The sequence below is a fragment of the Morone saxatilis genome, unplaced genomic scaffold (assembly GCF_004916995.1).
Source record: "Morone saxatilis isolate NCDOM2014 unplaced genomic scaffold, NCSU_SB_2.0 Contig22, whole genome shotgun sequence".
Taxonomy (NCBI): Eukaryota; Metazoa; Chordata; class Actinopteri; family Moronidae; genus Morone; species Morone saxatilis.
This window is the reverse complement of record NW_023339785.1, coordinates 3,348,104-3,364,539: the sequence shown is the minus strand read 5'-3', so window position 1 is coordinate 3,364,539 and position 16,436 is coordinate 3,348,104. Positions and strand designations below refer to the sequence as shown.

The 16,436-nt window shown below is 38.8% G+C and overlaps 1 protein-coding gene across 1 annotated transcript in view; it reads right to left on the bottom strand.

Annotated features, from left to right (window-relative positions):
• Positions 1 to 242: 242 nt before the first annotated feature.
• htr4 (5-hydroxytryptamine receptor 4) overlaps positions 243 to 16,436 on the bottom strand; it is a 174,541-nt gene continuing 158,347 nt past the window's right edge. The window contains exon 7 of the mRNA XM_035668714.1: positions 243 to 6,186. Coding sequence (XP_035524607.1) covers positions 6,099 to 6,186 — 88 coding nt within the window. The 3' untranslated portion in view covers positions 243 to 6,098. The remainder of the gene's footprint in view (positions 6,187 to 16,436) is intronic.

The window sequence follows — 16,436 nt, the reverse complement described above, 5'->3', positions numbered from 1 at the left end:
CTTTTCAAACCTGACAAAGAATGCACGTCATGCTACCTCCACTCATCTCTGCTAAGAAAGATCCCTTTCTGTGCTTTATCTTTATGAGCTTTTCTTTCTGAACTGTCAACAGAGAGAAAGGGAGAGCGTGGATCAGCTCGGCGAGGAAACGGGAAGTGAGCACTTCAGTGACGTTTTAAGTGCTTTTATCAAAGTCACAAAAGAAAGTCAACAGCAGGATTATCAACATCTCTTCTCTTTAATTAGCCTTTATCTGAACTGTCACATAGCAACAGAAAAAAGTCATACACATTTCAGCTCCCAGAAAGAGAAGCCTTTTATGTTCTTTTAATACATGAAAATACCCATTTTGTTCTGTCAAAATAAATACTGAAGAGTTTTATAAAAGTTGTTTTTTTCCCCGTCTCCTTTGGACAGTTTATGGGAGTTTTTTTCTCTTTATATACACATTCATGCTGTAAGCTGTAAGCTGCAAACATAAATGAATAAATTAAAAAAGAGATGGAAGGGATACAGAGCAGGAGTGACAGGGAATACAACTCAGTTGCACAAATGGCAGCCACTGTCAAAATCCTTCTTTTTGCACCACATTTATATTGGTGTAACTCTTTCCTTAATGCTGAATTAGTCTTGTATCCTGTACATCCAAGCAGCAACCTCTCAATTTACAGATCTCATTGAAACCTCTGACAGCTGGAAATTTGGCTAAATTCTTTGTCTGAATCAGCAAAAATTGAGTTACAAAGTAAGACTCAGACAGTGGCTGCATCTGACATTTAAGAAGGCAGGTAAGATGTTAAAAATATGTTCAAGGGACATTTCCATTATGCAAATAAAGAAGGCAAAGAGGCTGTTTGAGAACTTCAGTACTAAATATTACCTGTGAGGTTACATGAAGTGTAGAATCCAGCATTGGAAAAAAAGTCACATGTGCAAAACTGAATGAAACCAGAGAGTTGGTGATTATTCTGGATGAACTCTTTGACTCTGTTTCTGTATTTGAAGAAATATTGAACCATCAACTACATCATTAGTTTCTTCTCCAAACATTTTTATTTTTTATTTTGGAATGAATTGGTCATGTATCATGGGATATTGAGGAGACAAAAGGCTTTTAAAGGCTACAGACTCTGCTCAAGGTAGAGAATGGATTCTTAATGGAATTAAATCTTCCATTATCTGATCTAACAATGCAACCCTCACCAATCACCATGTCAGCTTCATGTTGAAGGAACTGAGTCCTGTGGGGTTGTAGCAGTTAGGATACTGTATTTAATTCATATATCAGTGGCAGTGCTGCTTTCTGGCTCCAAACCATCCAGAGGTTATCGTTGTACATTGGACAGGCTTCCCAAAGTCACCTTATTGTAGTGCACCTTATTAATATAAGACAGCTTGTGTCTCTCTGAGGAACACTGGCAAAGAATTCAGGTTGACCACAGCTCACCTCCAGCACTCTGAGCTCACTCTGCCTGTGTTTTCAGCACTGACTTTGTGTATTCATGATCACATGGAAACATAAGGCTCACCTAACACGAATGAACCTAGGAGTTCTGGGGATGGATTTTTACAAAACATGAATCCAAATTTATTCACAGGCAGACGAATGCTCTAACTGCTTCTTTGAAGTAGTAAATAGATTTCTGACTTGAAAGTAGTTCCATTTGAGCAGCAGGGTTTTCTTCATGCTCCCCCTTCTACCTGAAATAACTATGACCCCTTGAATCTCTCAGACGGCTCCAAACTGGAGAACTAGAGCGTGCTCAGATTGATTTTTTTTATATCTCGTGATGTGTTTGGTACATCTCCAAAAATGGCCTTCCTTACACTTTTTGGCTCATTAAATTTCATGAAGGTAGGTGAGCTTGAGTTCCCTAATTTTAGACTGTTGAGGAGCTTCCCACGCGGCACACACACATGTACACACACACACAAACATCTCCACACTAGAATGGACACACACACCGCCTGACATTAAGCTTCCACAGATGTCATGGAAACTGCAGCCGTGGAAGGGGGCGGCTATTGAACACCAAAGTAAAGAAAAAATAGGCTGAATATAAAAAAAAACTAAAAATGCCTGACACTCAAGCCACAAAGTCTGTCTCATTTTATACTTGTGCAAAATCAATAAACAGACATTTGTTTGAAAGAAAATTGTGGGTTTAAAGATGCTGGAAACAGGAATGTAATTGCTTACAAAAAAAATGCAGAATTTTGCAACCTCTTAGGACCAAAAAGGTCTCTGTGGAACTGTGTCTCATTTAGTTTATATTCTGCAGGCTTTGTTCTCAGCCTTTTGTGGTCTCGCTCTGCAGTGAGAGGTCATGTTAATGAAGACAGAGCAAGGACACAAGTCGATCACTGGGATGCTATTTCAGAAAAGTGCACCATTGTGAACATTTACGATGGTAGAAAACAAAACTCCAAAGAAAAATGTACAATCTAAGTTTGTCTTCAATTGTTCTAATTAAAAAAAACAGTAAAAATAATAATAATAAATGGGCCTCATTACCAACTTTCACTGACTTCCACAATGTTGGAAATCCAAAATCAGCAGGAAGTTAAGGCCAATTTTCCTGGGAGCAAAACATTTTATTAGACACTTTCAGTGAAAATATCTATTGAATAACTATGTCTTTCATTCAGTTAACTGATAAATAATATGCACAATTTTGAGCTTTTTAATTTAATATGAAAAATCATTATTTTTATTTTCTAAGAAAAAGGAATGCCATTACAGATTTTTATAAAACTGAACATTGACAAGTGAGGATTTGCAAAGGGGGAACAAATTGACAGGCAACTGGTTCTAATGCATAGTTTGCACAGTCAGAGTTTAATATTAAAATAGGTAATCTAGATCATAATTATCTTCAGAACACTAGACATATATTGGACAATAAATAATATTTAAATGCACGAACATCCACAGGTTGTTTGGGGGGGATTATCAACTTGCCTCAAAAAAACTTACTAAACTAAAATATAAACTGATCCTTCCTTAAATCACAAAAAGTGCTTGTGCTTCAGCTATCGAAGAAGTTACAGTTTGAAGGAGTCAATTTTTTGGGGAAAAAAAACACAAGAACAAAGAAATGTATATATGTGTTCATCAATGAAGGAAACATAATCCATCGTTCGTCTATTGTCTGGTGCTGAAAAATGTCTTTGCACTGCAGAAAATTCAATAATAAAACAGCCCCAAAAATTCAGCATACATGTAGTAAACTCTGTATAAGAACTTTTTTCATAAATGAATTGTTGCTGTATATTAAGATACAGTCTTCTGGTTGTCTTCGCTGATGTCTACATGGCCTTTAAACATTCCTTTTTAGTGAATTTAGTGTTTAGTAACAAGTCGTTGAAACAAGTTTTAGTCCTGTTCCAAGAGCACTGAGGTAAAGATCATCATCTTACCAACCTACAGGAAACTTCTTGAAATTGCAAGGGATTAAAGGTTGAAGGGTAAAGATATTGACATCTGATAGCTAACCGTTTTTCATACTTGGAAAGTTGAGTGTAACCGCATGGACTGACTCCTGGTGGGATCATAAGCAGCCATTTCTTGGTGTGTTTTTATTAACTGGTGTTAATAAAGGTGGTGGGATGTCAGACTACCAGAACTCTGACCACTAGCCAAGGTACATGTAAGATGTGTCCTCAAGTGTCCTTGAGTAAAACACTGAATCCCCATGAGCTTTAAAGTGATCCTCCAGTGTCAAACACACCATTAGTATGCTTTAAAAAAACTAAAATTGACTATTTGAAACATACTGAGCATACAGATGGACAGCAGAGGACTGGATTATGCCCCCGGAATGGTTTGAGAAATTTCTGTTGACGTTTTGATGCACATAGACAGTGTGAATCATCATTTCAATCCATTGTAGCTGACATAATCCAAGCTGACCACAGTGTCATGACGAACCAAACTACAAACTCTTGCTCAAGGACACTTCAGCATGATAAACAGTTGCTTCGGAATGTATGTCACATGTCTTATATGTTAACGTACCAACATCAACATACAAGACATAAGTGACTCACTTATTGTTAAGTGTACATAAGGTCTGACTGAACCAACTGATCCCCCTTTCACTTGCTCCTGGCTAGGTGAGAATCCAGAGTAGCATGCCTACTTAATTTGGTTTGCAAAAAGTACTAATCACAACCAATCAAAGACAAAAAGACAACTAGCTGCTTGTTACCGCAATGACAGAGTTGATGTGTCCTCTGAACTTGTTAAACTGGGTCCAGCCTTGGATTAGCCTTAATAATTTTTTACCACTTGGGGGCACCACAATACGCTTGACAGACACAGCCCTGACATATTGTTTATAAATTGATGGCTAATTTATTAGCAATCAGTAGTGTATTTGCACATCCAGCACACAAAGATATCACAAATCTTAACCGAATTTCAATCAATAATAGAAAATGTGAATGAATGCTTGTTTCCATCCATTAGGAGTTGGTTCATCAGTAGGTTTTGCCAGTTGTCCAGTCAGAAAATCAAAAGAAGCAGCAACAAGATGGCGTAAAAGAGCACCGAAATGGCTGGTGAGTGGCCTTTTGAATACAATTTTACTCTGTAAGCCACAGCCACTGTAGGACACAGAGAGGACAGTCTGCGAGGGAAATGACAGGAAATGAACTATCAGTGAGTTGGATTATGGGTAAAGGTAAACAGCTGGCTTTAGTGTTCTCAGTTTCCATGAATATAAACAAATGGAAACATTTCCGATACATTCTTTAGGATGGGCTCCAAGGTGAGCAGGGACGGAGAGAATAAATGGTGTGCTGAGATGGCGGCACAGTGTAGGATGATGGGAAAGGGTGTTTCATACGTACTAACATCACACATGGGGACATGTTCATATGCACTCAGAGACACACTTGCATGAAAGCATGCATCACCATGGAAACACATACAGAGACTGCAAAAGCCTGTAAATGTAGTCACACACACACACACACACCACCTACACACACACACACCTACACACACACACACACCCCTACACACACACACACACACAAACACCCTTACACACCATAACCATGCACATATTGCTCCGACATCATCACATTGCCTGTTAAATTATTCATGAGTAGCTTTTATGCGCTGTGGTCCTCTAACTTCTTATTGTGTGGAAAACAATGATTCAGACGGAGCCTCATAAAGTGATGAAGATGGAGTGTGAGCTAGCAGCTTCTATAATAATGCACTTCAACAGTTTAGGTCAAGGATTTAACGCAGCCTTGCAGCCACATTTTCCTTTCAGCTTTGAAAGGATTTAGCAAAGCTGGAAAGCTTCGGCCTGGGACACATACAGGTTCTTCAGCTTTGTGTCTGAGGGTAAGACATGTGATGTTTAACATGTGATGTTCAGAAAAAGAAATATTGTTCTCAGCTCTGCCTCTTTTAATGAATAACACTTGTTTTAAAAGCTCATTTGCCAGCTTATGCTTGTTTTATAAGGAACAACCTTCTAAAATCTATTGTCAGTCTTTCTGACTTTCTACTGGAAAACAACAGGGAGCATCATATTATAATCAGAAATAGGTCCTCTGTATATAATATCAAATAGCTTTGGCAACACAATTCACTTCCACGACTCCCAGTCCTTAATCACATCTCATGCTGTGAAATTCTCCTACACATTCCACTGAAGCTGCCGGTTCTCCACAAGACAAGCTGAACTGCACAGATAGCTACCAGCGGGCCTGCTGATGGGATCACAGTTGCATTTAGGCTGTGATTCAGTTCGACTGGGACAGCTCAGTCTCTGTGGGCCTGCAGATGGGAGAACCAACATTACAGAAAGACAGAACTGGTTTGGTTCCAGTCCACTAGGTCCCTGTCACCTTTAAAGACCATGGGTTGGGTTTTGGCTGAACTTTAAAACCAGATGCACCTCTCGCATTGTCATATTTCTCTCCTGGAAGTCCCATCGGAGCTCTGGTTTCTGGAGCTCTGCTGGATTCGTAGCATCTGCGTTAGATTTCAGCTCCGGATGTGTGGAGGCTGCGGTGTGTGTCCATTGACTCTGTGGTGACAGTGTGAGAGCCGAGGTCATTGGAGATGTGACTGGTCACAAGCAGGACTCGTGGGACTCTGTGTCAGTGTGCAGAGACTTTTTCTCTTGCTCCGCATGGTTCCCGTTGTGAAGGACAGAATACCTGAGAGAAAGCAGGAGGAGGGGTGTGGAGAGAGAGAGAGAGTAATCATGTCAGTTATTCATCAGAAATTGTTGCATGTAAACATAATCTATGGTAAAGGGACCACTTAAAAAACTTTTACACTACATGCCACATTCCCCCATATTCATACAGTGATTGCAAAGGCCAGCAGTGGGAGCAAATTGGGGTTCAGTATCTTGCTCAACGACACTTTAACATGAAGCGGGAGGAGCTGGGGATCAAACCTTCGACCTTCTGATAAGGGGACATCCTGCTCTACCTTCTAAACCACAGGTGCCCCACCTCCTGAGCCACAGCCACCCCAGTCAGTGATAATGTTTTTCATCCTGAAGTAATCAAAAATGATATAAACCTAACGGGGTTGGAACATGAGGCCAGATCAGAACTTAAACTTATTTAAATTGATAGCACTTTTATACTCAAATACGTCACACTGTATCTTCAGTTAAATGACTAAACCATATCAACAACCATAAAATGAAAACCTTAAATTTGACACACACTCCCTTTGACTTTCATCACATCATAAAAAAATCCACTAGATTACAATTCAAGACAGGATCAGTACAGAGAACATGTGTATTTCTACTCAGATTTTGAACACATTAAGCAACCGTGGGTCCAGCCATGGTGTGTGAACCACTGCAGCAGAGCATACCAAAAAGCCTTCATTTATTCAGGTTACCATTTGTGCCTCCTCTGGTTTTTACTATCACTCCCTCCAGTACCACTAATAACTCGTAACAAAGTCAACCTGCGGTCAGCTTTGACAACTTTTCTCGATCGCCCTCCTCTAACCCAGACTGTGTGATGACTTTTCCAGTAAGCAGGGATCGGACTATGTTGAGAAATGACTCACTTTCCATCAGGAGAATGTTATGAGGCTTTAACTAATTGTATTATGCCTTTACAAAAGCTTATCAAGTCTTAAGTGTTTGGCAGTGAATATAGGAAGGCAGCAGGTCTGTTCCTGACTGTACTGTTGGTAAACTTGATGAAGCTATTGCACAAATTCTACTTTTCTGCTGAACTACTGTTGCACCCTTACTCCATTCCTCCCTTTCGAACTGGAGAAAATGCATCAACTGTCTACTACTTTTTGCTTTGAGAGCCTGGTTGTGGCCTTAGCCACCCTGCCCAGTAGCAGTACCTCTGGAGCTCTAAATTTCAGTGTTTTCCATTTAGTTTCTGCCACTGCAGTTCGACCATGTTTGATATTACTGTTGGTCCTTATCGCTGCAGGATTCTGGTTGGACCAGGATCTATCACAGCCACCGCGGTTAGTCTAAGAGGAACTGTTTGCAGAAAAGTTGTTCGGTTGCCTGTTGGTTCGGGAGTAAAGGTCTGAATGTTTATGGTTTGAAAGCTTTATGCTTGAATACAGTACCTGGTTCTTACTGTGCAACAAGCAGGTATAAAGTCAGATATTCATATAAATTATATTTCCTAAATATGTAATTAAGACTTTTTTACATTGCTTTTTTAAATGAATTTGTTAGTTGGTTTGTACAAAATGTCAAAAAATAGTAAGAATTGCCTAGCAATTTCCCAGAGCCCAAGTTGACATCTTCAAATTGCTTGTTTTATATATCCACCCTAAAATCCAAAGATAGTCAATTTACTTTCGATTAATTTAAAAAATTTGCAATTTGCCAGAAGCTTTTATTGACAACATTTTCTCATAATGTTAACACAATACGTAATCCAGTCGACATTACGTTTGCCCTAAAACGTTTTTGTTGTTGTAAATTAGTGTCCATGACAATCGGTCCAAATTAAATGACATGGCTTATTACAGGTCAAGGTCAGGTTACAGTACACCAGATTGAAACATCGGTTTATTTTATATGTTAGGCTAACCGATCCAAAAAGCCAATTTGGCTAACACATCTACTCCACATAATAAGGTCAGTTTTCTGCTATGCATTACACTAATTTGTTCAAGCAGGAGCATTTAGCAGCACAAAAGATGGACGTGACACAGCGTCCAATATGTAACTATAATTGGTTCATGCAAAAAACCTTGCAAACACAAATTTAAATGTGACATTAGTGCACAACAACAGTCAACGCAGCTCTTTTCAAGAGCAAGAAGCACATTTAGTTAAAGTCAGCTAGAAGAGAAAGTGCATTTGACAGCCTAATGGGTCTCATTTGTATACAGTCTATAGGCTTCACTGCTTTTGAATTACAAGAATGAATGTCTGTGGCACACATGCAAGTATTCACGTATGCATGTGTGTGTAGGGGTGTGTACCATGAACCACTACGTACACTTTGTTTATACATATCTGTGTATATGTACAAATGTATGTGTGTGCGCTTCAGATGCCTCAAAGCGGGGCTAAAACCATTACGAGCTGTTTACACAAACACCCTGACTGAAGACACTTCCTGCTGCTAAACTGGCCGTGAAATGCACCTTCCCGACAGCCTCGGACATTTAGGGCTTTTCAAAAGGAAACAGGCTACAGATTCTCGCCAGAGCGGAACCCAAAATTGCTGCCACATTGCGGCGTTAAACCCTCAGCTGTTCTCACTGCGGTTCTGTGAGTGTAAGTGTGTGCTGCCTATGCTCTCTGGCGGAAACAAAGATGTAGGAGAGCCGTGTTTGTAAGGAGAGCTGTGGGGACGTTATTGACGACTATTTATTGATCTTTCACAAGCCCAGTATCACATGTGTTTTGAGTCATGTAAGTCCCTGTTGAGCAGAAGATAAATGTCAACTTGACTATGTTCAGACGAACTGCACTATGTAAAGTATGGTCTTTGTAGCTCAGTTATACACTTTTGGTGCTTTGCTTTATGCTTCACAACACTGAAATGGGTTTAAATGATGCTGCCATCTGGGAAATGTGACAGCACATAATGGTGTTCCTACTGTAGGATAGGAGGGCCTCTTAAGAATAAGAATTCTTAAATATGGAAAAACTTTCACTGCTGCAATCAGTTTATTGTGTGTGTGATTTTTAGAATTTCCAGATAAACTGAAGGGTTAAATGCTGTTTTGTGGCATTGTGGCAGACACAAAGTTAAAAAACCCTAAGGACTTTAGGCTTTAAGAAGGTTTTAAAAAGTTGTTCTTATTCCATGAAAAGTTTTTTTGGACAGCTGACAATCATTATGTATTTGACAGAAGCTTGTTTGTAACAGACGTCATGTCAAAATGCATTAGATTAATTTTCAACAATAAAGGCTGCTTTTGAATATAGGTTGTTTTCTAATGGTGAACTGCTGTTTCTCTTTATTTTTAAATGGAGCTTTTTTTTTATATCTAATGAGCTACCATTTTAATCTGTATACTAAGTCCATATGTTTATTATCTGCTTCAACAGAGGTGGATTTGGTATAAACCAACAAATTATTATTAATAAGCAAGCTTGATTTTAAGTTGATATGTTTGTTAGTATGAGTTGGATCAATATTGAGGGTAATTAGAAAATGCATCAGCCATAAATCAACTTAATTTCCACTGAAATTGAGTACATTTCAAAACACATGAAATAATGAAACAACTATAAGAAAATGCAGCAACTTTTGTTTTGCAGAAAATATTAACTTCTTTATATAAACACATTAATGTAAATTATATGCAATATAAAGTCAACCAGATGGAAGTTTAAAGCTCTAATTCCCATCCATAATAATTTATAAATGAGAGGGTAAAGGATTAAAAATCCAACATGTTACAGAAACCTTAAACCCAAACTCTTTACAAGAAAGAAAAATCTTGAGAGAAATAAAGAGCGCAGTAAAGGCTGGAAGAACACTGATGTATGCATGAGCCATTTTCAAACATAAATATGTATAATGTACAGAAAACTGCAAACTGTTCCTTTGGAGCCGTTTTATATTGGGATCAAATGAGAACTTGGAGCGGGACATGTGGCTGCATCCATTCTGTGTTTATTTGTGGTTTTGTTTGTACACAACTGAGCCACCAGGCCAACTGGCAGAGCGGGAGACAGGATGGAGATTTGTTTAATGAGGCCAGGGGAGAGAGAGACAGAAGGCCCGGATTACAAGCAGACTAAACATTGCTACATATTTTGGGGAACAATGTGGCGAACATTCATCTTGATGAGGTGCCCTTCAGCTAGATTCTGAATGTGCTGTATAGCAGAACCTGACGTCTGATGTTCCTGTGGAGCAGCGAGAAAGGAAAGAGAACATTTCTCAATGACGATCAATACGGTCCAAGTCCAAATGACTAAAATATGTATTTCATAACCTGGAATCTAGTTGGCAAAGCACTAACATTGTATGTCCCACTTGCAGAGCTGATATATAACAGTTTAAGTTTGCTTGTTGTTTGCCGTCTGGGTTTGATTTTCCAAGAAACTGAATGTAGTACTGTTTAGCAGTTACGTTTGAAATGTTGGACTTTCCCACCAAAGAATGAATACAGTTTAATAGTGTACCTAAAAGATTTATTGCTTAAAATAAATACAATTAGTTGTAAACAGAATTTCTGTTTGGGAACTCAACTGGGAACCCCCAGGTAAATCTAACAAAAGAAAAGTGTGAGAAGAAAATTGTGCGTGTCAGAGGAATATGTGAATTCAATAAACCCCTAAAATGACTTTAATAGACTGAAAGGGGAGCTGTTTTAGGTAAAGTCTGTTTACAGGTCTTGGGTATTATTACTGCATATGTGAAAAAAAAAGTTGCATAAATCGTTTTGTGGCTCCAGAGGGAGTGGTGTGAAATCTGATGAAGGGAAAATAAATCAGTTAATGCTGAAGACTACAAGTTTGAAAAAGAATAAAATCTGGGGGTGTGGAGTTAGAAAAAAGTAAGCTCACCAGATCTCTGTAGCTTTTTCCTCATCTCTGCTGAAGGCTGCCTGCTGCTACTGGACTTTTAATCTATTTTTTATTCTGCAACTGTGATGGATAACAGTTACCTTATTTTGTATCCTCATTATGTAAGAACATGTAGAATAAAAATGATTTTATTCCAAGTACAACTGGTATGTGCAGTATTTGTTTCAATGTTAGACTTTGGTGAGTAGGACAATGTTTTGACTCTGGTGAACAATAAAGTTTCACACAAGCTTATCTACAGTTTTAAATCAGTGGAGAATATTGACACTGGTGTCATATTACATAATGAAGAAGCTAAAAACCTGAGGAAGGTAATGCTTCTATCTGTGGAATTAATGAGGATTAGATTAAAAATGTATCACTCATTGAGATTAAAAGACACAAACCAAGCTCAGATCGTCAATATTTCATATAGCCACCTCCATGACACCAGTGAGTGATATAATAAGCTGTCTCATGAGTTAATACATTTCACTCTTAAGCTTAAGGATGAAAGGTGACTGTACAGTGCTCTTACTCCACTGCATTAACCTGAGAATTAACCTCTGCAAATGAACAATGTTCTGATACAGTTTAGAACTTGTCCTTGCTTTGTTTGATGAGTGGAGATTTACGAACAAAGTAAGCCTATCAAAAGTTTGACAATGGACAGAGAATTCCGCTGATGTTCCCTACTTTTCGCATATGTAAAACTAGTCATATCGACATTTAAGATGTGTATTGATTCACGATGTCAAGAAAACATTCAACCTTAAAAACTGCGAGCAGCCTTCGATCGGCGGTTAATTATTTTTTCTCCAGTTTATTATAGCTAACATTAACTAGTCAAGATGAAAAAGCAACAAAACATTCAAAGAGAAAATAGAAGCCAAGTGAATGACTCAGAAGGCAAAGGTAAACGTTAATGAGTCTTTACTTGGAGAATATACAAGAAAAAGGGGAAGGCAGGGAAACAAGGTCCAAATTGGACTAAGCTGAGGTCGAATAGTAATACAGGCTTGCTTAAAAAGACACAATCAGGATCAAAAACTAGCAGGCAAATGCAAGACACCAGAAAGATAAAGCACACGGCGTGAAGACATCTGGCACAGAGCTAGTGGATGTGAACCAGTATAAATAATAGGGAGCTAATGAGGGACTGACAAACAGGTGAGTGGGGAGATGAGCAGGTGAAGTGACTCTATATTCAGAAGACTGGTTGGTAGGAGTGGCACTCTTTTGACTCTTTTTAATTTGTGTATTTTGTATATTGTGTATTTGAAACATTATTAGCCAGCCTGTTAAACCGTGCCTCCACAATGTCTGCAGGAAATGAGAGCTTGCCTAGCTACATTTCCATAGCCGTTTAGATGAGTTGGACCTCTTCCTGCGCTGAAACGTTTCCTAAGAATGGATGTCTCCAATGTGGCTTCATTTGCTCGGCACAGGTATGTAAATCTATTTGTGTTCATTCGTCTATTGTGCTTAAAGGTCAAGTGTGTAGGATTTAGTGGCATCTAGTTGCAGATTGCAACTCTGTCGGCTCATTTCAAGGTAACAAAAACATAACAGTTCCTGTATTCATGTGATTATACACTAATGGAAATTTGCCAATGATTACTATATTCCATTTCTGCCAATAGAGCCTCCTGTATTTGACATACTGGACTTTAATGGCACACTAATTACAACCTACATCCATGGTTTCTCCTAATACTTAGCTTGATGTATGGCTGACTGTCGTGTAATGTTCTCACCATGAAGAAACTCCAGCATTTGATTGTGCGGTCCGTTATAGTTGACTAATGTATATACACTGTAAGCCATTATAAGTCACCATAGGAAGAGTAGTTACATAACCTTTGAAACAAGCCACATCTTAACCATGCACATGCATACATGCACATGTCACAGGTGTGCTTTGGTACATAGCACAGACAGCTCTTCAGATGGTGACTATAAAAGGGTTAGGCTAAAATAGATTTAGAAATGGAACATTTTCATTTCTAAAAGTGTGAAACAACCTTCACATTTTCAAGAACATTGACCATATATTTATTCTGACTATCACGCATTTTTCATTCATCCAAAGGACTTTCAAAAAGTTTCAAAGTCCTAACGTTTTTTTTTAAAGAGAGAGAAATGTGCGAAGTTAACAAACTATACCTCTTTGATGTGAATCTTTCTGCGCCTTTTTATGAGAACTTAGATAAAAATTGAGTGCTGTAAAAGGAAAAGTTATTTCTTCCATCTCACCAACACATGCTCATTAAGAGCAAAGATTATGGTCATAAATGTTCACCTGGCTGGCTTCCTTCATGATTTCACCGCCCATTCTTTTACACAGAGACACAAACAAAAAGCCTAATTATATTTAGGCAGTTATTGTTTACGGTTACATATTCACTGCCCACAGCACGAATGTTTACAGTCTTATCATAATGTAATGTTTTACCTTCATTTGTCCTTTTCTGAACAGCAGGACTCTTTCTAATCTTTTCATATTTAATACTGGAGCAGCAGCTTGTTTCTGTAGTGACTTGCTTAAGGGAACCTAAGCAGTAGTCACTGGAAAAGACGAGGACAATATGAAGATTGGTCGTGAACGCGTCTGTCACAATATTTGTGTGTACTTTTGATCTTGGCTGTCCTTGAGCCCTTTCATTCCAATAAAGTGAAATCTTAGTGCTAGTAGTGACATTTTAAACAATAATGTGCTTCCAACTTTGTGGCAACAATTACAGGAAGGCCCTTGCCCGTTTCAACATGACAGTGCCCCTGTATCCATAAAGAAATGCTTCCCATTTTTCTGTGGAAGAACCCGGCTGGCCTGCACAAAGCCATGAGCTCAACCCCATTTAACACTGGAATGGTAATCGCGTCTTAAGTAGAAAGCCTGAAACTAGAAGAGTGGAGGCCTTTATAGCAAGGATTAATGCCATTGGTTCTTGGATGACATGTTAAACAATCAATGTTTGGATGTCCACATACTTTTGGTCATGTATTGTAAATATTAAAATAATGCAAAATTACCAACACAATGATTGCATCCACCCCTTTTGTAAAGTCACTTTTGAGTTCTGCTGACAATCCTATTGAAACAAATGTCTGGTTTATTTTGAAGAAGAAGAACCAGTGTGCAGTATTTAGGATTGCAACTAAATAACAACTGGCACCAAAGCCCAGCTGTTTGGGGTTCATGATTAGTTAATTTGCTATAATAAATGCCTAATCAAGCTTGATAGAAAATGACATATACTCTACCAAAAAAACAACAACAACAACAAAAAATCCATTGTCTGATGGCCACGTTTGGTTTGCAGGCCAAACATGAGACAAACTCTTAATACTTTGCCACAGAAGGAGAAATGTATATTTGCAGCATTTGGTGAAAAATGTGACTTCATCTTTTATCCACCCAGTTTCTCCACAAGGGATCCAATCTTCCACTTCTATAGCCTATGGGCTGCCAACACCCCCCACCACTCACACTTGATGACCACTCTAGATGTCTCACCCTCTCCCACTAATCACATACTCAGCCTCTCTATCTCTCTCACTCTCCACTTCTCCTGATGATCCCACTCAGAGTCTTTCTGTCTGATGTACAATAATTGATCATCACAATCGGGAGGCCTTTTCCTCCTCTTTCTTTCTTTTGCTCTGTGCTGTGTCGGGGGTCTGTTTCTGTCCAGGTCCCCCCCTACTGAGACAACAAGTGGCCCGTTTCAGCTGCATGCCACTCAAGGCAAAAACACTGTGATGCTGATGAAAGGAGGGGAAGGAAGAAGGATAGATGAGGTCAGAATAGAAGGGTGGGGTAGAGGGTAGGAAGAAGGATGATAAATATGAGGTGAATACAACAGAGCGGAATTTGAATAAAAAAGAGATTACACAGCGTTGAGTTAATTAGACTGAAAGGAAGAAGAGAATTTTATGGACGAATTATTCAAAGTTTACACCCACGAGGTAAGTTTTCTTGTATCTCAGCAACAAAAAATACCAATATGTATGTTGGCAAGAGCAGCATGACTTTCTAAAACTTACCAAAGAAAGATAAGAAATACATATTATACATAAACTCCTCAAGGTTTACACTACTCTGACCTTGAAGGATGATTTGTTCGCAACCCGGAGATCCAAAAATATACACAGGTAAGCAAAAGCATAATGAATCCTCACTGTAAAACAAATTACAGAAGGTAAATTCACCTCAATTACAGTGACGCTGAGTAATGTTTTCTGCTGTGGGGTGGTTGGGAAGAGGAAGGAGCGAGGGCAAAAAGAGGTGAGAAGAAGGAGACAGAAAATAATTTAATACAAAGACAGCTCAAGAGCATTTAATGTTTGCAATCTTATGTCCTTGAATGTATAAAACACACCAACAGAATTTGTGAAAACAGCCACCTGTGACAGCGCCCACCTGTCACTAAAAGCTTAAAACTTAAATTAATTGTGCATAACTTTAAGGCTTGATATAATTTAAATGGATGAATTCAGTTAGTTACCAGAGGCCACTAAATCCTACACAATGCTCCTTCAAATATGGCTTGTAATAAGCTGCTATACAGCCGTCTCTCTGGTGAGGACGGGCTGAGGGTTGATTAGGAGTCCAAAAATTCAAAACAACTGAAAGTTTACAGCCGGTCAGTGCTAGAGTAACATTACTGACACCAGGTCTACTGAAGGAATCAGAAAGTTGCTCTTTCATGGGATTTAATCTTGCCGGCTAGCTTTCTTCCTCTCCTGTTCCATGAGGCTGGTCTGAAGACATGTCAGAAAGCATTAGGGAGAGTTGCGAGATTTTTAGCCAGGGCCAAAGAAACCCAATCTGCACCAGGCAAACAGAAAAAGAAGTGAAATGCTGAAAGAATGCAGCTGCACAGATGCGTGCTGTTTCCTCAGTGATGGAGCACCATGAACATTTCATATATGGTCAGAGGAATGTAGGTGGGAAATGAATGGGTTAATGAGTAACTGCTGTAAAACTGAAGTGGGCAATAATAAGTTTAGCAACTTTTCTCAAAACCTTGCACAAAAGTAACTGAAGCACGCTTGTGACCAAAAACTAGTGGCATCAAACCCCCAGAGCAGCTGAAAACAGTGGGTATACAGGCAGAATCAAAAGCTTGCTCCTGCCTTAAAGCTGAAATGTGTGACATGTAGGAGAAACTAATGTTATTGCAAAAAACGCAAAAAGGCCTATCTCCAGCCAGTGCTTGGTTGGTCCGTTCTAGGCTACTGTAGAAACATGGCGGTTCAACATGTCAGACTCTGTAAAAGAGGTCCCTCTGTAGATTAAAACTGATCATTCTATGGTAAGGAAAAGACTATTCTTATTTTCAGGTGATTATACATTAATGAAAACATAGCTATGAATATGAATGTATGAATATGAATCTGCCAACAGATCCTCCTAAATGT